Source organism: Saccostrea cucullata, unplaced genomic scaffold (genome assembly GCF_032062105.1).
Source record: "Saccostrea cucullata isolate Sc308-1 unplaced genomic scaffold, CSIRO_AGI_Scuc_v1 ctg5727, whole genome shotgun sequence".
Classification (NCBI taxonomy): domain Eukaryota; kingdom Metazoa; phylum Mollusca; class Bivalvia; order Ostreida; family Ostreidae; genus Saccostrea; species Saccostrea cuccullata.
The window spans coordinates 13,496-38,166 of NW_026929106.1; the positions used below are offsets into that span (position 1 = coordinate 13,496).

Sequence of the window (24,671 nt, forward strand, 5' to 3'; positions counted from 1 at the left end):
GTGCCTGATTCTAACTAGAATCAATAACTCTAATATTGTAGTTCTCCAGGGTTCTATTTGTCTGATCCTCACCCATCATAGCAAATCACGGCCAAAATGTATGATCCTCTCCCATTCTGGCTGTGGTTAAGGGCGAAACGATTACACGTGTAAACGGCGACGTTTCGATTACATGCTCTAAACGTTTACAGATTGAGTAAACGTTTACACGAAGGTCATTATCAAAGTCTATCAGAAATAAAGTTTAACACAAACAAATTGTTTTATTTCATAATTTACAAAAGAAACACCGTCTTTGACCATTTGATAAGCAACAATCTATACCGGAAAGATATTGAATAAAAATATCTAAAACCTGATACAGTCTAACATATTTAATTCCGATTTCCAAGTTGCGAATACTAGCGATGTTTTATGACACTTGAAATATAAAACTTGATATATTTTGACTAAATAAATATAATACATTTTCACAAGTCTTTGAAAAGTGTTTCTATAGAGTCAGCAGGTCTTGTTTTACTTTTTTTTCGAAATTAAAAGATCCATTCTTACAATTCTTTTTCTACGTCCGGTATGAAGCCAAACAAACCAACGCAGTTGGGTGACGATGTAGAAAGTGAATGAGTTTAATGCGCCTCAAATTCTTATGTCATAATGACCAACAATGAAATTGTAATAACAACTCATACTCATATTAAAGTGAAAGAATTGATTATTTAATTCGAGTTTCATGAGTAAGTAGCCATAAAAATCCAACATAAAATATCTCCCGTTTAAACGGTAACGTTTCGTTTACTGCTATCCGTTTAAACGTTTACAAAATTCAGTAAACGTTTCACCCTTAGCTGTGGTTGAATGAGAAGAGAATATTTAGTACATGTACTTCATTAAGATATTGACCAATGCGAGTAAAGCAAAGTCTGAAATGAACTTGGTCGCGGCCTTTCAGTTACCAATCACAGTTTACAAAATAGTTTTGTGTACTGATGATGTTGGTGTTGATTTCAATGGCGATGGAATCAGATATAGTAATTGGCTGAACATGACATCACTGCATAAAGGCGTAAATATTTAAGATAACAATTTAATATGTGATCAAGCAGCCAGGAGTAGGAGAGAGCTAAATTCGGACTTCGAACCATGGCTTGAGACAATGATCCTCACCCATATTTTTTTTTGTGAATGAGGTAAAAGTTAAATTTAGTGCAGTTTGTCATGCAAAGGGAAGTATGGCTAACACATACAATACAATTTTTAGAGAAAAAAATATATTTTGGATCAGAAAGATTCCCAATAGAAAAAACTCAAGGGTTGGGTGAAAGGCAATGTACCTAGTCATTGATTTCTTTGGGCACTCTTCATATCTTCATCTTTTTGTTTTGTGTTACAGTAAAAACAATATGGTTCAGTTGTCAGTCAGCAGTGCACTTGACAGAGAAAGAAATGAACATTACAGCTTCACAGTGCAAGCTACCGATTCGAAACATGTAAGTATTAAACTACAGAACTAAGTTGTATACACTGACGATACAACTAGACACTATAAATTTTGAGTTCAAGTACATGTGTTTAAATCTTGGCCTCCAGGGAAGGGTGGGATCACAATGGACAGTTTTTACTTGGAAATGCATGAAGAAAAAATACTTTAGAAAGAAGTCGGTTCACTTTATGCATAAAATGGCCCTGTAGATATAGAAATTAATTGATCAACAATTGATTTTCTATTTGAAGCATTAAAATAAAACAGAGTCTTGGTGCTTTCATATCCTATTACAAATATTCTTCTAAAAGTCCAGGTCTAGGCGAACTGGCTTTATGAAATTGTAATGTTCTTGAATTTTTAGGTAAACAGGTATAATTGAGTACTTTCAGTGAATGAAAATAATATGAGCGCACTCTCTGATCTAGAAAATAAAACGTGTCCATTAATCCTCAGAAACAATTCTATCATTTACTAGTTGTATATTTTAGATCAGAGGTTGAGCTCTATATTAAATATCAAAAAATATCTTTAAAAATTGGCCGTTATGTAGACTTTTTCAGAATAGGAGGAAATTGACGCATTTCGTGACGTCACAATGCATTGACTAGCCAGAAAATGACGTCATTTTTTATAGATACGTAGTCACCAAAGATCTAAGTTATATTTAATGCATTGTTAACTAAAACTATGCAGTTTCAGTTTTTCAGAAATTCACAGGGCCAAATAAGGCAAACATGAACCTTGTTCTTTCTTTTCCAGAAGAATGCATGATTAGTTGCATTAATTTGGAAGCTTCCTCTAATAGTGTAGATTCATATTTGTTTAACTCATGACCCCTGGGTAAGGTGGAGCCAAAATTATAGGTGGTTAGAGTTTTACAGTTAAGGAATTATATATAGGGAAAAGTGTTTAAAGAGCAAACTTGATATTGAAGCATCCTTGGCTAGGGTAGATTTAAGTGAGTTGAAATAATCCACTTTGTTGAGAAAAAATGTTGGTATTTTATTGACATTTAAAACCTTGCTCAAATCATGACCCTCAAGCTTGTGAGTCTTTTATACTGATACCCTTTAAAACTTTTACAGTGTTACTCTATGATTTTTTTGTACCCTGTAACAGGTGATATCGTGGAATTTTACATTTGACATCACTGACATCAATGATAACGCTCCAGTCTTTAGCAAACAGAACTACCGTGTAAATGTTACGGAGGAGGAGAAAACTCAGAATAATATTATAACAGTACAGGTAGGAAGCAGCACTAATACACATAAAAAAAGGAAAGAGTAATAGCTCACTTTTTTCTTTGAAACAGGCATGATTTTAGAGATATTATGATCATATTACAGTTGTTTTCCATATTTATGGACACAAATCTGAAGGTGAAATTCCAGTTTTTTGATGTGAGTCATAAAAAAACCACAAAATAATATTTTTTTACATTTTTTTGAGAGATTTTATTTAGGTTGCATTTCATAGTGACACAAATGTACACAAGGTTCACAAAAAACTTTTACAACATTTTGATACAGAATTGATCAGATTAATATAGGTAGGTCCGAGATTCACACATTCAAAGAAAACAAAGTACATTCATTCCAAAGTTTCTAACATAGATCCATCTTCAGATACTAAATTATTATGTTCCAAACTTGTAAAAAAAAACTGAATGATCATGGGATGGGTGTAGGTTCAAAATATCTATTTTTTGTTTGACTTGCTTCCTAGGCCTATTACTGTATACAGGGAAATTTTCGCCTCCGTTTTATTTTCGCCCCTTTTGCCCATGCACTTCTTGATTGGGCGAATTTAAAACTGGGCGAATTCAAAGAATACAGTATAATTTCTTAAACAAAACTATGACCAGGCGAATTTTAAATGGGGCAAAATTGTTTACATAAGTGAAAGGGCGAAAATAAGACGGGGCGAAAATAACCCTGTATACAGTATACTCAGCAATTAATTGTATTTCCCTTTCTTCAATTGAGTTTGGAATTTTCTTTTTTTATTAAAGAAATTAATAACTAGCATCAGTTAACTTCAACAGGGATGATGCTAACACTTTAACAAGATAGATGAATCAATTTTAATATTGAGCCATTCGAAATCATTATCTTTGATTTTTGGAATTTTGGAATTTTCAGATAATGATCGAAGTACTGACGGTCTCTGTTGTCATTATATGGCATCACTTACAGCCAACGAGTGTATATAAATGGCACAAATATACTGAAAATATTTCAGAAATAAACTTGTCTGCATAGTTTTAAAAAAATCAATTTATTAATGTGGCCAAAATTGACTCATCATATATATAGTCCTTTTGAAAAGAGGATGTAGTCATTTAAAATGTTCAAAACCCACTGGGGGCTCAGAAAAGGAAATCTTCTATGAAAGTGAATCACTGGGCCAGAAAAGGCAAAATTTCTATGAAAGTGTACTAAATAAGAGTATGAAATAGTTTTGCAAATTGTGTCCCTTTGGTTAGGGTAGGGCTACAATATAAGAAAAAAAATAAAGTGGTTGAAATCATGGACTTTGATAAAAAGTATCAAACTTGTATCATTTATGAAGAGGTTTCATAAATTCATGGTCAGAAATATAGTAATTTTTATAAGGATTTTAAAAATTAGGGATATGAAATAGTTATTATTAAATAAATTTTAAAAAATTTTGTTTTTCCTATAGGCAACCGACAAGGATTTGACAGATAATTCCAAAATAACCTACACGTTGGTGTCATCAAAGTGGTAAGCTTGCCAGTTGGATTTAGTTGACAGTCTTCATTTAAGCAATTTTTATTTTTAATTAGCTATAAGAAGCCAGTGTTTTAATTATTACAGGTAGGGTCTCACCATAAGAAATAATAGGTAACTTAGAGGTAGAAGAAAAACTTGTTGAATTGAATTTAATATTCAGTGAATTCTGAAAAGACAAAGTGATGTACCTGATTCAGGAATAAGGGGTGAAATGATGCACTTTCTTCACCATTTGATTTGTATCATATAATTTTGTCAGAGAATAGTTATATTCTTTATTATGATTCATTTTTATTGAAGGAGACAATATTAACATATTTCTTAATTCAGTTGAATCATGCTTTAACAGAATTTATGTACAAATTGACAAAAATTTGATATTATGAATTGACTTGTTGGATTATTATTCTACAATCTGTTAGTCTTCAAGAACTGCATTTTTAAAATCCAAAATTATCTATGCATCTTGTTTTGGGGAATCCCAAACCTGCCTGAATAATGATCCTGATAAAAAAAAAAAAAAAGAACTTAACCGGGTAACTGAAAATAAATAAAAAGTACTAAATAAATCATCCAGACCAAAAATACTGAAACTAGGGATAATTTACTGGGAGGTCAACATTGTTGCTACATTGCCAAAAATCTTAACTTCTTACTGCTAAATTTGTTCAATAGGACTATTTTCGAAATTAACTCATTACCGCTACATTTTGAATCAGGCAGGTATGATACAGAATAACGACTGAAAACAAAATATGAAAGTGGCGAAATTGCAAAAATTTACTCTCACCTCCCCAAGGTGAATAGGGGAATTATTTCTTGTGCATGCATATATTGTACTTAAAGATCAATCTGTACACGTATATTAAGTGTCTGGATAACAAAGGAAATGAAGTAGCCGTAATGCATTATCTTTTAAATGTAATGGTTTTTGTAGCAGTAATGAAAATTTCGAAAATGTAGCTCGGTAATTATATACACATCCAATTTATTATTTAGTGCTGGTATTAAAATTATCAATTACCATTGAACTGTTCTTTGTATTAAACACAGATTTTATTGCCAAATTGCCATTAATATTGTTATATTGTTAGAATTAAATAATGCAAAATGTAGGCAGGATTCGAGTAGTTCTTTGTTCAAATCATGACCCCTTGCTGTCCCTTGAGGAGGGGCCACTATGGGGGATAAATTTTTTACAAAGTATTTATATAGAAAGTTAATTTTTTAAAATCCTTTTTTCTCCAGAATAGCAGTTATATGCTAATTTGATATGGAGGCATCCTCAAGACCCCCCCCCCCCATAAAATTTTCAATGCTGAACCAATTGTGCTTTATTTCCTAGTCAATATTTTTAGATGAGTGATATGGCCCATGGACCTCTTGTTCCTTAAGAGGAATATTCTACAAAATAATTGTTAAATACAATTCCTCCTGTAGTTTTCATTTGATTTCCTTATGAATCGGTTTTTGTATGAGGCTTAAAAAATATATATGGTATTCAGATTTACAAAGTTGATAATTAAATATTTAATAGTGTAATTGTGCAAATAATTCTGATAATTTCCTTTCATTAGGAGCGATAAATTTACAATCGATGCTTCAAGTGGAGCTCTTAACCTTGTGAAAAAGATAGATGCTGATGAAATGGGTTCCAACAAGACTCTAGAGCTAGTGGTTATAGCAAACGACCAGGGAATTCCATCGTTAAATAGCACCACATTGATACATGTCACCGTAGAAGATATCAATGATCATGCACCAGTATTCAGCGAAGCTCCTCAGAATCTTACATTTACATTTAATGAAACAGAAAAACCCCAAAATTTCTTCACTGCAAAGGTAATTTAAGCTCTCTATTTATAAGCACTATGTCTTTACCTCTAGCATAACCCATGATCAAGTCGTTGACTGTGTTTTCCAAACATTCGTTAACTCATGTACTTTTCTTATTTTGAAGGCCACTGACAAGGATACAGATGATAAAGTGTTCTATAAACTGACAAATGCAACAGAGGCATTCCATATCAATAAAAGAACAGGACAATTGTCAGCAAACAGAACCTTACAACGGAGAGATATAGGTGTGGTTGTGATTGAGGCTTACAATGACAGAAATTACAGTAAAAAAACTATACAGAATCCTAAACTTTTCATTGAGATCAATATTAAGGTAAGCTGTAGCTTTTACTGGGGCTTTGTTCTATGAACTTTGCATTTGAACTTTGAATTTACTTATAAACATTTTTTTTTTTAATTCAAAACAACATTAAGACATTCATTATGATTTCATAGTTGTGGCATGAAAAAATAAAGAGTATTTATTTTGCAATGCTTTTTAAAATACTTTTTAATTTCTGCTGGCCATCTGATTCTGTTTGCCTTTAGCATGTCAACACAGGCTTGCAAAAAAGATTGTCTAACATGAAATTGATGTTACAGTAAAAAAAAATGTCATAGAAAAATGTTGAAAATTACTGGTAAAAAAAAATCCACTTGGAATCACCCTCTATGGGGATGTGGTAATCTTTGATGATTCCACATTAGAAATTGTTCTGATGGCTTAGCTAACTACTTCTGTTGATTATTGATCATAACCAACAAGTTATAAACTGATTTTGCTCACAAGAGGATATATATTAGAATATTTGTCCAAATTGGTGAGTTATGAATAAAAGTCTTCAGAAACTAGGGTTTTGTTTTATCTTGTAGGATATTAACAATAATAGTCCAGTTTTCAACTCAGAAAGCTATGAGGAGACTATTAGAGAAAGTTCTCTTGCGGGATCAGAGATTGGGAGGTAAGATTTGTTAAATTAAGGATGGATTCTTCTAATATCCATTGTATGTGTACCTAAGTCTAAGAATTTATCAAATTTCCACAGCTGCAAGAAGACGGTACACATGTATCACAAAGCCATGGTATCGATGAAAATAAATTTTGACCTCTTAATTTGTAGCAAAGTTTAAGATCCAAGTCATTTTCCTTTTCCTTGACACTAATGAGTAATGGGTTTTAAAAATTCTGTTTCCAATCATATTGTACAAACTATTTTAAAATATTTGCTGTATTTTTCTTCTTTATAACCAGCTTAATATGACATTGATTTGAATGCCAATTTCATGTATACTTGTGTGTAAAAATATATATGGAGGACCTTTAAGGCAAAAAAAAAATTAATTAATAGTTTCTCTGGCCCAAAAATTCAAAATTCAATGCAGCAGGCAGGCTTTTTTTTCTTGGTGGTGGGGGGGGGGGAAGCAAAATTTACATCTTTTTATACGCCCGTCTTAAGACGGGACGTTTTATGTTATAGGCTTCATGTCCGTCCATCCGTCTGTTAGTTTTTCTCATGTCCGGCTCATAACTTTAATACTATTAGGCCTAGATTTACCAAACTTTGTCAGCTGATACATCTTGGGTAGAGGGTGTGTCGCGCACAAAAAGTAGGTCACTCTGACCTTTAATAAAGATGCTATAGCCAAATATGGAAAAATCCTGTCCGGCTCATAACTAGAAAACTATGAGACCTAGAGCTTTCAAACTTGGCAAAAGTATACAGCTAAAGTAGAAGGTGTGTCGCGGCCTATTTCAAGGTCACTGTGACCTTTAATTTAAGTGATTTTTAAGTCTTTTAAATTTTAAATTTCATAATCCTAAAAAATGTAAAAATATAGTTGTATCCTTATTAAAAAATGTTAAATTAAGTAAAAACTTATTTTTTCATTATATACTTTACAGCAATCTGTAACAAATGTTTATGCTTTGAGAGGAATTCAGTTTGTCCCATGGGCATAATTATCAAGCACTGGTCAAGAAGAATTTTGATAGCAGAAACTTGCATGTCAAATTAGAGAGAAATTAATGAGTTTATTGTCAGGAGCTAAGAGCATCTCTAGATCTGATGCAGCTGTTATCTTAATTTATCTCTTGGGAGTTGGGCAAAAAGAAATGGCCTCATAATTGCTTGTGGTAATTAAGAGTTCTTGATGGCTAGTCCAGATAAAGATCTTCCAATCGGTGTAATGTAATTAAAACAAATTTATGTTTTAGTGTATGATTAAAACTAAATTAGTATTGTATAATATAATTAAAACTAATTATACATGTGTTCGGACTTCCGGTATTGTGGCGCGCCAAGCATGGCGTGATTTTTCGTGAGGCAGTAAGTGAGGGAAATGTAAGTAAAAACAGGTTATTTTAGTAGTGGGATTCGACAAGATAACAAATACGTTATAAGAGACTCCACAAATTAATTTTGTTTTCGTGCTGCTTAATCTACAAGTACTTGTTAATCCCTCCTCGACGGCAAAATACAACAGAGGAAATTCTAACTATGGGACGAACAAAACAAAACAAGACAAGACAGATAAACAAGATAAACAGGATCCAAAACAAGGCAAACAGGTAGAAGAACATGAAGAGGTCTCAAATAATGATCTTAAAGCTCTTTTTATGAAGCTTATTGGTAAACTAGAAAGCTCTGTGAACGAGAACCTGAAAACTGTGGGAGAGAAAGTAGATAAAGTGGAAGAATCGCTATCAAAGCTCAAGAAAGATTTCACGGACATAGAGAGAGCTTTAGAAGACCAAGACCTCAGAATCTCAGACCTGGAAAGGTTGAAGACTGAACGGGTAGATCCTCAGGAACAGAAAATTACAGAACTGGAGACTTATGTCAAGCAGTTACAGGATTATGTGGTACAACAAGAAAACCGCTCAAGGAAGTACAACCTATTGTTTTATGGTATCCCAAAGTCTGATCAAGAAAATACTTCTGAGACTGTTCTTGAGTGCTTGAGACACAACCTGAAAATCCCAGAAGGAGATATCAAGGCCATTATAATCCAAAATTCACACAGAATTCCAAAAAATCCGTTAAATACCTACAAGCCAGATGCACCAGAGGCAATTATAGTGAAGTTTGTGAATATGGCTGACCGCAATCTTATTCTTCATCACGCAAGAACGGCAACACTTCCAAAAGGCATGGCAATTCGCACAGATCTCGCAAATCATTTGAAGAAAAAGCGTAGTGAACTAGCGCAAAGAGCATACAGGATGAGGAGCCAAGACAATCTGAAAACCCGCATTATAGAAACGAAGGATGATGTTCTTCTGCAATTTCGTGCAAAGGGAGAAGAGGAGTGGAACACTTATAAGTCTTAATTGTGATGTTGTGCCTGATTTTGGTTTTTTTCCCCTTTCTCCATTCCACTTATGGAAGTTAACATTATTTTCAGTTATGGTATATGTAGGATATTTTTGTGGTATCATTTTTCCTTCCACTATAACTGATATTAATTATTATACACCTACTAAGAGTATTGTAGTTTCTTTGTGACAAATTATTTTTTAAGTTGTTACAGAACAATAAGCAAATATTAGTGGGTCTCGGGTGGCTTGATATGTAGCCTCACATGCTAGTTTGATTTTTTCCTTTCCCTTTATTGAAGTTAACATAATATTATTAGAATATGAAGTATGTTATTGTTGTATTCTTTTTCCTTCCAAAATCATTCTATGTTAACCTGCATATGGGTATATACATTTAATAGGGCTATCGAATTGTATTGAATCCTACAGTTAGCCTATTTGAGACATTTTTTTTTTAAGTCGGTATAGACCAGTAAGTAAACACCAGAGGGTCTTGGATGGCTTGATATGTAGCCTCACATACTTGTCTATTTTTTTTCCCCGTTTTTGTGCGTGTTTTTTTTTTTGGGAGTACACATGCAGGAAGAACATGGTGTTTTAAGTTTGAATGTTGTGTATGAGGTGTGTATATGCAATATACATGTACGTAGATACTTATCTTACCTTAAAAGCAAATGTCACTTTTTAGCATAACTTCTGTAAACTGTAGGGGTTTAAATGATAGTAAAAAAAGAAAAGACGTTTTTAGCTATCTTAGAAATTTAAAATCCTCAATATATTGTCTTCAAGACACCCATTGTACAGAGAATGAAAAAAGCTCAGTTTATGCCCAGTGGGGCCATGATATTATGATGAGTGCTGGAAAAACAGATGCTAGAGGAACATTATGAATAATATAGAAGTTAAAATTTCTACCGTTAAGTCTGACATGAATGGAAATTTCCTTATTACTAATATGACGGTGGATAATAGATTTAATATTACTTTGGTTAATTTATATGGTCCAAATAGAGATGATCCACAGTTCTACTCAGAGATTGGTAATATAGTAGAGGAATATGGTAATGAATTTATTATTATGTGTGGAGACTGGAATTTAGTTCAAAATCTTCAGCTAGACTGTCATAATTATGTTAAGGAAAATAATCCTAAAAATAGGGTAGAAATACAAAACCTAAAAGATAAGTTTAATCTTGTGGACCCTTGGAGAGTAAAAAACCTAGTAGTAAAAAAATTCACCTGGAGCCGTAGAAACCCAATCAAACAAGCAAGGCTAGACTTTTTTCTTATATCTGAAGAATTATTGTCAATTTTGGAAAATGTTCAGATCATTCCAGGGTATAGAACTGACCATTCGATAATAAGTATTGAATTTAGAATTAATGATTTTCAACGAGGTAGAGGTTTTTGGAAATTTAATAATTCTTTATTAAGGGACAAAGAATATACTAAAAAAATCAAACAACTTACATATGATACAGTAGCAGAATACACAATGCCCCCTTATACTCCAGGACCTGATGCGGAATTATATATTCCCAAGGATTTATTTTTGGATGTACTGTTAATGAAAATAAGAAGTCTCACTATCTATTATTCATCTCATAAAGTAAGGGAAAGAAAAAATAAGAAAAGAGACCTCAATACACAAATAAAAATATTACAAGAAATGTATGACATTTGTCCAACACAGTTATATTCAGATTTATTAAATGAACTCCAGACAGAATTGGAAGAAATAAGGAAATATGAATTAAAAGGACTACTTATAAGAAGTCATTGTAAATGGATTGAAGAGGGAGAAAAACCTACTAAATATTTTGCTGCGCTTGAAAAAAGAAACTATATTAATAAAAACATTTTTAAACTTATAAATGAACAAGGTATTGAGGTTAATAAACAAGATAAAATTCTGGTACATTTTGTAAATGTAATGTAGAAACCTTAGGCCATTTATTTTGGGAATGCATTTATGTTAGTGAAATATGGGATAATATATTAACATGGATAAAAGAAGAATTTTATATAGATATCACATTGAACAAAACTGATGTTTTACTTGGTAAATATTACAAATATTTCAACATTTTTAATGTGATAATATGTATAGTAAAAAGACATATTTATAGAAAAAGGAGTAAAAAAGAACTACCATCCCTAATGGGAATTAAATCTGAAATATTGTATTATTACAAATGTGAAAAATTCATTTATACAAAAAATTGTGAACTAGACTTTAATAGAAGATGGGCATGGCTCTCCATAGGTAATAACACAGATACCTAAGTATATTTCCCCTACAATATTATTTGTTACAAAACAATGAATTCTATATTTCTGTTTATCTGAACTAGTCTCATACAATGATATATGCATATGCACGCAGCTGAGTGAATAGAGTATGAAAGATGTTTATATGTATGTAAAAATAACCTCATGTTACATTAATGTATATGTAAAAACTACTTTGTTAAATTAACTTATAGATTCCAAGGCTCCCCAACCTTGGCTATAAGGACACACACATATACATGTACTGGGGTAATAAAAAAAAAAAAAAAAAAAAAAAAATTATACATGTGTTCATTGAAAAAAAATATATATTTCAATTTTTATATATTTGCAACAAATAGCAGTCATGTCTCACTTAGAATTTTATAGTCTGAAGAAATTATAATTTATGTTTGATTTTTTTTTTATTAAACTTTAGCATTTCTATTATTTCATAAAATATGCAATAAACAGTTTAAGTTAAGTAAGCTGCAGATGGATATTTGTTATGCTCTAACACAACCAGTTTAGAGTTATATGATGTATTTGTTATAATCAATCCATACACTGCAGGTCTCTTAGAGATGTATGATAAGAAATGGAAATTAGATCATTGAAATCTGTGTCAATCTGTTAATGAAGGCTACCTGATTTTCTTGCATCCTAACCAATTTATGATTATTGAACAATATTTGACGGGCGTATCATGTGGCGGGGCACTTTATTTTGTAAGTCATTTGTGAAGTAAAATGATAATATCCACTAATTCTTAAGTTTTGTTCTCTGAAATTAGTTATAATATGTATTCAACGATAAATAATGTTATTCCAAACATTTATTTAAAATTTAACTGATAAAATACTTTAGATTTAGAAGAAATATATTGTTTTTCTAGCATTTATGAAAAGGGGAATAACTTGATTTTCTTTTTCAACTTGGGAAAATAGAAAATTGACTTATTTCCCTTTTCAATATGTCAATAAAATTGATCAATGCGGCCATTTTTTAACTGATGTGGCGGTGCCTGAGAAACTATCGATTAATGTTTTGGGGCCTAATAGTTGAAGTTACATGTATATGCATGATTGCGTAGTACAGTTACTTATAATATGGCTGTGTGGACTTGAACAATCATATGAAAGTAATGTTTCCATGAACAGCAGGTTAAAAGCAAATATTGGTATTCAAGCATTCCCATGTTTTATGCAGTTCATGGCCCCTGCAGGTTTAGAGAGGGTATACAGATAATTTTTAGATTTAAGTGACATCAACTTCCCGAGAAGACTATTACCAAAAAGTTAAAAGAACTGCGAATGATAGTATTGTTCTCCCGCCTACTTGTTCTCCCGCCTACCTCCAAGTCAATTTTCAAAAGTTAACATATTCGATGAATTTTTAATATTTTTTATAGATAATTATATGAATTTTCATAAAACATTACTTATTTGGGAAAACAAAGAGAGATAACTCTAAAATTTTGGTAAAACTTGTGTTTTTCACTATTGAAATCAATGGAAAATGGAAAATATTTTTAAAACATCTTTCCCCCCCGTGTCACAAAAATTCCTTTTTACAGGTAATATGGAATGGTATTTCACAAATTCATACCAAAGCTTTTTGTGTGACATTGGGGGGAACATATGTTTATTCACAAAAAACGATAAAAATGCTTATTTTCCACCAATTTCAAAGCGATATACAACTGAAACATTATATTTTATTGAAATATTTATGTTTTATTTATTTGCCTAAAACATAAGAAAAGATATAAGGATAACATTTAATCATATCCAAGACTATTTCAAAATACAGTGATGCTTGAAACTCTGATTTTCAATGGAAAAAAATCGTCTACCCCCCTTTTTTCAAGAGCTGGAATTATGGATAATTTACTGTTTAACGCTGGTATTTAGACGATTTATCAATTACCATTGAACTGTTCTTTGTATTAAACAAAGCTTTTATGGCCAAATCGCTATTCATTTTGAATTAAATGGCTCCAAAATGTAGGCAGGAATCGAGAGTTAGTGTGTGTGTTTCTTTAACATTATGGCAGTTAGTATACTCCAGGTTCAACTTGTATTAAAAACACAGATCATTTGGTTTTAAGGCCTCATAGATGTCATATACATACCCTTCAATGAATGGAAGAAAAATGGTACATGATTTTATAGGTAGGAGTACTGGCTCACAAGTATCTTTTTTTAAAAATTCATTAAGAGTTTTATTTTTGGACTGTTACAGTGTTAAAGCCAATGATTCTGATTGGTCAGAAGAATTCGGGTCGGTTTACTACTGGATAACAGATGGGAACTCCGAGGACCATTTCTTGATCAATGAACTCAACGGTACCCTGTACCTGGCTAATCCTACTGATTACGAAAAGAAGACCAATTACACCCTCACAGTATGTATAATAGATTCAAACAAAAAAAATCCTCACAGTATGTATCACAGAATTCAGAGGAAACATGAGCTTTAGGTGTAATAGGACTATGATAACTCATATAAACACTATTAATACACTGAAAAAAAAATCATAGGTTTGACAACTTATGGATAAGGTAAGGTATATGATAGACATATAGATACAATTCATTGATTCTCATTGAAACTGATTTTAAAAAATGAAGCATTTCATAACTGATGTGTTTTTGTAAACATTATATTATACCCCCACAAAAGAAATGAGGGGGGGGGGTATACAAGAATCACCTTGTCAGTCTGTGTAGCTTTCTGTCTATCCATCTGTCTGTTGTTTGTGTGTCTGTGTAGCTTTCTGTCTATCCATCTGTCTGTTGTTTGTCCATCTGTCTAGCTTTCTGTCCATCCATCTGTCTGTTGTTTGTCCATCTGTCTAGCTTTCTGTCTACCCATCTCTCTGTTGTTTGTTGTCTGTCTAACTTTCTGTCTATCCATCTGTCTGTTGTTTGTTGTCTGTCTAGCTTTCTGTCTACCAATCTGTCTGTTGTTTGTCCATCTGTCTAGCTTTCTGTCCATCCATCTGTCTAGCTTTCTGTCCATCCATCTGTCTGTTGTTTGTCCATCTGTCCAGCTTTCTGTCCATCCATCTGTCTGTTGTTTGCCTGTCTGTCTAGCTTTCTGTCTATCCATCTGTCTGTTGTTTGTTGTCTGTCTAGCTTTCTGTCTACCCATCTGTCTGTTGTTTGTTGTCTGTCTAGCTTTCTGTCTATCCATCTGTCTGTTGTTTGTCTGTCTGTCTAGCTTTCTGTCACCCATCTGTCTGTTGTTTGTCTGTCTGTCTAGCTTTCTGTCTACCCATCTGTCTGTTGTTTGTTGTCTGTCTAGCTTTCTGTCTACCCATCTGTCTGTTGTTTGTCTGTCTGTCTAGCTTTCTGTCTATCCATCTGTCTGTTGTTTGTCCATCTGTCTAGCTTTCTGTCCATCCATCTGTCTGTTGTTTGTCCATCTGTCCAGCTTTCTGTCTGTCCATCTGTCTGTTGTTTGCCTGTCTGTCTAGCTTTCTGTCTACCCATTGGTCTGTTGTTTGTTGTCTGTCTAGCTTTCTGTGTACCCATCTGTCTGTTGTTTGTCTGTCTAGCTTTCTGTCTATCCATCTGTCTGTTGTTTGTCATCTCTCCAGCTTTCTGTCTATCCATCTGTTGTTTGTCGTCTCTCTATCTTTCTGTCTATCCATCTGTCTGTTGTTTGTCGTCTCTCTAGCTTTCTGTCTCTCCATCTGTCTGTTGTTTGTCGTCTCTTTAGCTTTCTGTCTACGCATCTGTCTGTTGTTTGCCTGTCTGTCTAGCTTTCTGTCTATCCATCTGCCTGTTGTTTGTCCATCTGTCTAGCTTTCTGTCTACCAATCTGTCTGTTGTTTGCTGTCTCTCTAACTTTTTTTCTATCCATCTGTCTGTTGTTTGTTGTCTCTCTAGCTTTCTGTCTACCCATCTGTCTGTTGTTTGTTGTCTCTCTAGCTTTCTGTCTATCCATCTGTCTGTTGTTTGTCATTTCTAGCTTTCTGTCTATCCATCTGTTGTTTGTTGTCTCCTTAGCTTTCTGTCTACCCATCTGTCTGTTGTTTGTTGTCTCTCTAGCTTTCTGTCTATCCATCTGTCTGTTGTTTGTCATCTCTAGCTTTCTGTCTATCCATCTGTTGTTTGTTGTCTCTCTAGCTTTCTGTCTATCCATCTGTGTTGTTTGCCTGTCTGTCTAGCTTTCTGTTTATCCATCTGTCTGTTGTTTGTTGTCTCTCTAGCTTTCTGTTTATCCATCTGTCTGTTGTTTGTTGTCTCTCTAGCTTTCTGTCTACCCATCTGTCTGTTGTTTGCTGTCTCTCTAGCTTTCTGTCTATCCATCTGTCTGTTGTTTGTCCATCTGTCTAGCTTTCTGTCCATCCATCTGTCTGTTGTTTGCCTGTCTGTCTAGCTTTCTGTCTACCCATCTGTTTGTTGTTTGTTGTCTCTCTAGCTTCTGTCTATCTATCTGTGTTGTTTGCCTGTCTGTCTAGCTTTCTGTCCATCCATCTGTCTGTTGTTTGTCTGTCTCTCTAGCTTTCTGTCTATCCATCTGTCTGTTGTTTGTTGACTCTCTAGCTTCTGTCTATCCATCTGTGTTGTTTGCCTGTCTGTCTAGCTTTCTGTTTATCCATCTGTCTGTTGTTTGTCGTCTCTCTAGCTTTCTGTGTACCCTTCTGTCTGTTGTTTGCCTGTCTGTCAGCTTTCTGTCTATCCATTTGTCTGTTGTTTGTTGTCTCTCTAGCTTTCTGTCTATCCATCTGTCTGTTGTTTGCCTGTCTGTCTAGCTTTCTGTCGGTCCATTTGTCTGCTGTTTGTCCATCTGTCTAGCTGTATAGCTTTCTACACAAATGTGTCCAGTCCACATCTTCTTACAAAGGAACCTTAGTCTTCTACTTCACACAGGATTGCTCATGACCTACAGCTATGTGAAGACCTTCACCAGGGTCATTTTGACAAGTTCAAGGTCACTGAAAGAAAAATTTCTAAATTTGTGTTTGGTCCATATCTTTCTTGTGTTTAAACTTTGTGAGTTTCCATTTTACACAAAAATCCTTATAACCTGAGGGTGTGTCTTGACCTTGACCTAAGGTTATTTGTGGAAGTTCAAGGTCACTGAAAGAAAAAAAATCAAATTAGTGTCTTGTCAATATCTTCCTTATGGATAACCTTGGTGGGTTCTTGATTTACACTGATTGCTTATAACCACAGGCCGTGTCATGACTTTTAACCAAGGTCATTTTTGCAAGTTCAAGGTCACTGAAAGAAAAAAAAGTTCATAATTTGTGTCTGGTCAATAATTTTCTTACTGATAAACTGATAGACCTATATTGACCAAACTTGCATGGATGATACATCTAAAGATGCACACCAACAACATAGGACATATTTACTTTAGAATGACAATGCTCCAAACACTACAGTAACTGTTTACTCATCCTGAAAATGAAGGTCAGATCCTGCATCTGAAGCAAGCTTGTTGGTGTGCATCTTTCCATCCCTCTGTCCGTCCGTCACATTTTCGCTCAGTTTAAAGCTCAGTTTCAAAGAAACTATTCAAGATACTTTCATCAGACTTCATATGCTGATAGATATTGATGAGAGCTTTGCAACTGCATCAACATTTTTTGACTTTGACTTTTCCTTTGACCTTGACCACACTCTTCCTAAATTAGTGTTTAGCTCAGTTTTTATGAAACCATCCAAGATATTTTTATCAAACTTTATATGCTGATGCATACTGATGAGAGCTATTCAACTGCATCAACAATTTATACCCTTCCTTTGACCTTGACCTCATGTTTCCTAATTCAGTGTCAAACTTCATATGCTAGTACACACTAATGTAAGCAATTCAACTGCATCAAAAATTTTTACCTTGACCTTTCTTTTAACTTGACTCACTTTAATCAAATTGTGTTTAAATCAGTTTTAAAGAAACCACTCAAAATATTTTTTAGCTCACCTGAGCTGAAGGCTCATGTGAGCTTTTCTGATCACATTTTGTCAGTCCGTCTGTCCATCTGTCCATCCGTAAACTTTTCACATTTTTGACTTCTTCTCAAGAACCAATGGGCCAATTTTAACCAAACTTTGTACACAGCATCTTAGGTGAAGGGGAGTTTAAATTGTTAAAATGAAGGGCCAAGTCCCCTTACAAGGGGAGATAATCAAGAAAAGACAAAAATAGGGGGGGTTGGGGTCATTAAAAAAATCTTCTCAAGACACACAGGGTTAGGAAAGCTGAAACTTATGTGGAAACATCCTTGGGTAGTGTAGATATTAAATTGTTAAAATCATGACCCCTGGGAGTTGGGCGTGGTCACAATAGGGAATCCAAGTTTTACATAGAAATGTATAGAAGAAATCTTTAAAAATCTTCTTCTCAAGAACCACTGGGTCAGGAAAGCTGAAACTTATGTGGAAGCATCCTTGGGTAGTATAGATATTAAATTGTTAAAATCATGACCCCGGGGGTAGAGTGGGGCCTCAATAGGGAATCCAAGTTTTACATAGAAATTTATAGAACAAATCTTTATAAATCTTCTCAAGAACCACTGGTCCAGGAAAGCAAAAACTTATGTGGAAGCATCCTTGGATAGTGTAGATATTAGATTGATAAAACCATGACCCCAGGTGGTAGGGCGGGACCACAATAGGGAATATAAGTTTTACATAGAAATATAAAGAACACATCTTTAAAAAATCTACTTCTCAAGAACCACTGGGCCAGGAAAGCTGAAACTTTTGTGGAAGCATCCCCTTGGGTATTGCAGATATTGAATTGTTAAAATCATGACCCCCGGGGGTTGGGTGGGGCCACAATAGGGAACTCAAGTTTTACATAGAAATATATAGAACAAATCTTTAAAAATCTTCTTCTCAAGAACTACTGGGCCAGGAAAGCTGAAACTTATGTGGAAGCAGCCTTGGGTAGAGTAGATATTAATTATACCCCCCGCAAACGAAGTTTGGGGGGGTATATAGGAATCACCTTGTCCGTCTGTCCGTCCGTCCGTCTGTCTAGCTGTCTGTGCATTCGTGTGCGGTCCATATCTTTCTTACAGAGGGACATTAGAATCTACTACTCCACAATAAGATTGCTCATGACCTAAGGGTGTGTCATGACCTTGACCCAAGGTCATTCGGGAAAGTTCAAGGTCACTGGAAGAAAAATTTCATAATTTGTGTCCGGTCCATATCTTTCATATGGATAAACTTGGTAGGTTCTCATTTCACACAAAGATTGCCCATGACCCAAGGGTGTGTCATGACCTTGAACCAAGGTCATTTGGGAAAGTTCAAGGTCATTGGAAGAAAATTTTCATAAATCATGTTTGATACATATCTTTTATAGATAAACTTGGTAGGTTCTCATTTCACACAAAGATTGCCTATGACCCAAGGGTGTGTCATGACCTTCACCCAAGGTCCAATGAGAAATGTTCAAGGTCACTGGAAGAAAATTTTTTATATTCCCTGTCCGGTCCATATTTTTTTTATGGATAAACTATGTAGGTTCTCAAGGGTGTGTCATGACCTTGACCAAAGGTCATTCGGGGAAGTTCAAGGTCACTGGTAGAAAAATTTCATAATTCGTGTCCGGTCCATATCTTTCTTATGCATAAACTTGGTAGGTTCTCATTTCACACAAAGATTGCCCATGACCCAAGGGTGTGTCATGACCTTGACTCAAGGTCATTTGGGGAAGTTCAAGGTCACTGGAAGAAAAATTTCATAATTTGTGTCCAGTCCATATCTTTCTTATGGATAAACTTGGTAGGTTCTCATTTCACTGAAAGATTGCCCATGACCCAAGGGTGTGTCATGACCTTGACCCAAGGTTATTTGGGGAAGTTCAAGGTCACTGGAATAAAAATTTCATAATTTGTTTTTGATACATATCTTTATTATTGAAAAACTTACTTCTGAAAAACCCAGCGGGGGGTATTTTGTCCCGTTTGGACAGTTCTAGTTTGTACAGAATATACTGTACAGAACATCTTTAGCTCACCTGAGCCAATGGCTCAAGTGAGCTTTTCTGATCAAAATTTGTCCATTGTCTGTCGTCGTCGTTGTCGTTGTAAACTTTTCACATTTTCATCTTCTACTCAAGAACCACTGGGCCAATTTCAACCAAACTTGCTATAAAGTATCCTTGGGTAAAGGGGATTCAAGTTTGTTCAAATGAAGGGCCAAGCCCTTTTCCAAGGGGAGATAATTATGAATTAGAGAAAAATTAATGACATTTTTAAAAAATCTTCTCAAGAACCACTGGGCCAGGAAAGATGAAACTCATGTGGAATCATCCTCAGGTAGTGTAGATTCAAGTTTGTTCAAATCATGACCCCCGGGGGTAGGGTGGGGCCAAAATGGCCGATCAAAGTTTTACATAGGAATATATAGGAAAAATCTTTAAAAATCTTCTTCTCAAGAACCACTGGGCCAGGAAAGATGAAACTCATGTGGAATCATCCTCAGGTAGTGTAGATTCAAGTTTGTTCAAATCATGACCCCCGGGGGTAGGGTAGAGCCACAATGGCAGATCAAAGTTTTACATAGGAATATATAGGAAAAATCTTCTCATTTAGACATGAAAGATGAAACTCCTGTGGAATCATCCTCATGTAGTGTAGATTCTAGATCATTCAAATCATGACCTCCGGGGGTAGGGTGGGGCCTAAATGGCTGATCAAATTTTCACATAGGAATATATAGGGAAACCTTTTAAAATCTTCTTTTCAAGTACTTCAAAGCTCTTAGTGATATTTATAGGGAATCATCCTCAGGTAGTGTAGATTCTAGTTTGTTCAAATCATGACCAGTGGGGGGTTCAAATTCAAGCCCCCCCCCCCCCCCCCCCCAGTAAACTTTCAGTTCTGATCTCATATGTGCTTTTTCCTAGCCAATTGCTCAGTTGAGCGATGTGGCCCCTGGGCCTCTTGTTTTCCATTAATAAGAACTTTTTTTCGTTCAATAATTATCAAGCACTGGTAAAATGTTTGATGATTAAGGGGTTATTTGACATAGTATATGCATATACATGTGTATACACAGCCATCAGTTTTTGTAGTCTAGAACAAAATGACAATTTGGTATTCCTATCATTCTTATTGTTAAGGAAGATCAATGGTTGTTTTGCAGATCACTGCTTCAGATTCAAGGGGGCTAAGTCAGACTATAACCAATCACAGCACCACTGCCTCCTTTGTAATCAACATTCTGGATGTAAATGACAACTCTCCCAAGTTTACACAGGGTAATTATAGCATCAACATATTAGAGGAATTCTGCTAAAACATAGACATTCATATATCTTGAAGAAGAAACTTCAAAAGAATTGAAAGGGTAGGGTTGATTGAAATAGAATATCAGCCAGGCATGGAATATTACAATTCCAATTTTAAAGAAAACTAAGGAAATTATGAATGAGGTATATTCTAAATTAGAGTTGTACATGTAGTTATCTGGAAGTTAACATTGTGTTTTGTAGACTTGTACCAGTGTAGTGTTAAGGAATCTACTCTAGATTTTAACTGCCAAGTAAAAGCTGAGGATAAAGATGTCACAACGGAATTCAAACAAATTGATTATCAGTTGGTTACTGGATCCAACAGTAAGGTAAAGTGATCTTCAAGCAAAACTGCATGTAGAATTGTTTTGTTTGGGCCAGTGTTTGTGTACTTTCTGGAGACTTTTGGTGGTCAAAGCTCTACATGAAAGATAGGGTCTATATATGAAAAATGGTATTTTATGCTGATGGGAAAGTTAGTTGCCCACAGATGAATGTTGGTCTACAGTGCTGTCTTTGTATGAATATATTTTTATACCCCACGCAACTAGTTGTGGGAGGTATAATGATTTTGACCCGTCCGTCAGTCAGTCAGTCAGTCCTCTTTTTTTGTCAGCGCAACTCCTCATAAACCGCTGCACAGAATTTCGTCAAACTTTGCAGGTATTTAGGACACAATGTGTAGATGTGCATATTCCCAGGAAATTCCGATTCATTATTTTTTCCGGGAATTTCCGCACTTTTTAACTTAGGCATTTGGCCATACCTTGAATATAGAGATGAACAGTTTGTCAGCGCAACTCCTCATAAACCGCTGCACAGAATTTTGTCAAACTTTGCAGGTATTTAGGACACAATATGTAGATGTGCATATTCCCAGGAAATTTTGATTCCTTTATTTTTTCCGGGACTTTCCGCACTAAATACTTAGATTTTTGGTCATACCTTGAATATAGAGATGAACAGTTTGTCAGCGCAACTCCTCATAAACCGCTGCACAGAATTTTGTTAAACTTTGCAGATATTTAGGACACAATATGTAGATGTGCATGTTACAAGGAAATTCCGATTCCTTTATTTTTTTCAGGACTTCCCGCACTAAAAACTTAGGTTTTTGGCCATACCTTTTATGTAGAGATGAACAGTTTGTCAGTGCAACTCCTCATAAACCACTGCACAGAATTTCGTTAAACTTTGCAGATACATGTATTTAGGACACAATATGTAGATGTGCATATTACCAGGAAATTCCGATTCCTTTATTTTTCCGATAATTTCCACACTTTCCAACTTAGACTTTTTGGCCTTATTTTGAATATAGAGATGAACAGTTTGTCAGCACCACTCCTCTTAAACTGTTGTACATAGTTTCGTCAACCTATGCAGATATTTAGGACATATTCCATTATTTTATCCCAAAGAGTTTTGCCTAATATTCAAGAATTGGATTTGTATAATGCCAAGAAATTTTGATTCCATTATTTATCTAGAAACTTCATTCCACATTTAAATGTCCTCATATGCAAGACATTTTGATGTGAAGATTTTTTTGCAATTATTGCCCTTTTTGATCTATACTATGTATTTAAAGTGCACTGTGCCTTTCATTATGTGTTTCACCGTCAAGTTTTGGGGAAGCGTGGGGTATGTGAGCTAGCTCACTTTTTCTTTCATTTTTCTATTTGTAGTTCCAGATAACCAGTGATGGAAAAATAACACTTAATCAGACTATGGATTATGATGCCGGAGATCACAGTTTTATTCTTACTGTGAAGGCCACTGACAGAAATGATAGTAGTCTCGCAAGGTTTTTGTCATACATGTACAATATTTCACTGTTATGTCAGCAAAGTCTATAATACTCTATTTATTATTACTAGGACATGGATATTAGACATGTTGGTAGTCATGTTTGTAGTGACTGTGAACTAGTGTTACATTTTGGGATAATTATTTAAACTTAAGGGGGACATACACTTACATACAAAGGAAATGAAAATAAGTATTGATGTTTAGAAGCTTTAATTGCATGATGTCACTTAAAATATTCAATATGAAGATGCACGTTTCTATTGTACAATTTAGAAAATAAACATCCACTTTTTCATTACTGCTTGTAAATAAGTTATCTACTCGTGTCATCGTCACCTTGCCACAGGTTTAATGTCCACTCTCTTTCCACTATTTGTGGGAATAGAATGGACACAAAACCTGTGGCTTGTGATGATGCTCATGTGTGTTCAATAATGCCATGTTTACTAAGACTAATAACAGTTTAAAATATTAGTATAGGAGCTTTAAAATTTTATGACCATAGGCATGAGGGTATTTTACAAGGTTCTATTAGTAAGCATATATACCGTGCAAGTAAATTTCAAACCACTTTTATAGTATAGCATTTTAAAATACTTGGAAATTATTAATTGCTATTTTTTCTGTATTGAGATGAGAATTAATTGGCTTGTCATTGAGGTTGTTTTGTTTTTGCTTTCTTATGTCAGCATACAAATTTATAATGGTTATTAATTAAGGACATGAATGTCTTTTAAAATTCTTTCATGGTAATACTTTTGAAACAGAATTTTGCTTATTTTTTTTCCTTATATAAATTCAGCAATTCCTTGTTTCAGTACGTGTAATGTGATGATCACTGTGAACAACACTAACGACGAGGAGCCAGAATTTCAGCAGAGAGAATACAAGTTCAGTGTAAGAGAAAATCAGGATAGTGGGACGGAAGTCGGGGTAGTGAGAGCCATGGACAAAGATTCTGACTCTGCTCTGTTATACTCGATAAACCCAGTGAATGAGAGTAAGTCCAATAAAGAAAAACCTCTGGTCCATTTGGATAAGAGATTAGAAAGCAAAGTCCAATGGTTGTTTTGATAGGTGATGTCTTCTGTCAGCTTATCTATAAATCATCACTTTCATGGAATTGTTGCATTATTTAATTATAACACTTCATAGTATATTCACCTATTTGCAAATCAAGATTGAAACTGTTCTATGAACAGACTATATTTTCAATTTTGAATTAAAATCTCATAGAACTACTTGATCTGTATCAGTGAAGTGATTACATTTTAATTGCAACAACTCATTCTATCTTTGATATTTTCAGATTTCTCTGTGAATTCTACATCAGGAATTATCACAACACGGAAAAAATTTGATTATGAAAGCAAAGCATCGTATAACTTCACTGTCAATGTCAGTGACGGTAATCACACGAACACCACTTCTGTTTACTTGGAGATCAGAGACATGAATGACAACGCCCCCACCTTCAATGCTTCAGTATACAAGGCATACATTCCAGAAACTGATGTTAACAAGGTTATCTTGAAAAATGTAAGTCAATATATAGGCTTGTTTTCTGTCACTTGTTTAAAAATACTTAAGGAACATAGTAAAAACCATGTGATGTATTAATATATTAAGTTATTGTACATAATACGTGAATTATGAATGCATGATTCTAGGATAGAATGCACTTTACCGGTACGGCCGCCATTTTGTTTCTATATCTACGTGTGAGGTGGCGCGGCATAAAAACTTAGCAACGTATCAACTATGATGGGCGACGCCACTTTGTTTTGTTAGGAAGCAAGTGAAAGATAAACGGCGGGGGTTTGGGGCCCCCAATGTATGCTACATTATGTAATTAAACTTACCTTTAGTCATCAAATAAGTCTGCACTGGCATTCAGATGGTCTACGTTGTCATTGGG

General features: G+C 34.4%; 1 protein-coding gene across 1 annotated transcript in view; it reads left to right on the forward strand.

Moving 5' to 3' along the window:
• LOC134279776 (protocadherin Fat 4-like) overlaps window positions 1-24,292 on the forward strand; it is a gene marked incomplete at its 3' end in the record, with an annotated part of 37,108 nt that extends 12,816 nt beyond the window's left edge. Inside the window, exons 9-21 of the mRNA XM_062762175.1 lie at window positions 1,391-1,487; window positions 2,603-2,731; window positions 2,833-2,886; window positions 4,172-4,233; window positions 5,820-6,084; window positions 6,203-6,415; window positions 6,955-7,043; window positions 13,916-14,078; window positions 20,794-20,908; window positions 21,143-21,270; window positions 22,630-22,748; window positions 23,572-23,753; window positions 24,063-24,292. Of these exons, the coding sequence (XP_062618159.1) occupies window positions 1,391-1,487; window positions 2,603-2,731; window positions 2,833-2,886; window positions 4,172-4,233; window positions 5,820-6,084; window positions 6,203-6,415; window positions 6,955-7,043; window positions 13,916-14,078; window positions 20,794-20,908; window positions 21,143-21,270; window positions 22,630-22,748; window positions 23,572-23,753; window positions 24,063-24,292 (1,846 nt within the window). The remainder of the gene's footprint in view (window positions 1-1,390; window positions 1,488-2,602; window positions 2,732-2,832; window positions 2,887-4,171; window positions 4,234-5,819; window positions 6,085-6,202; window positions 6,416-6,954; window positions 7,044-13,915; window positions 14,079-20,793; window positions 20,909-21,142; window positions 21,271-22,629; window positions 22,749-23,571; window positions 23,754-24,062) is intronic.
• Between the last annotated feature and the right edge of the window lie 379 nt (window positions 24,293-24,671).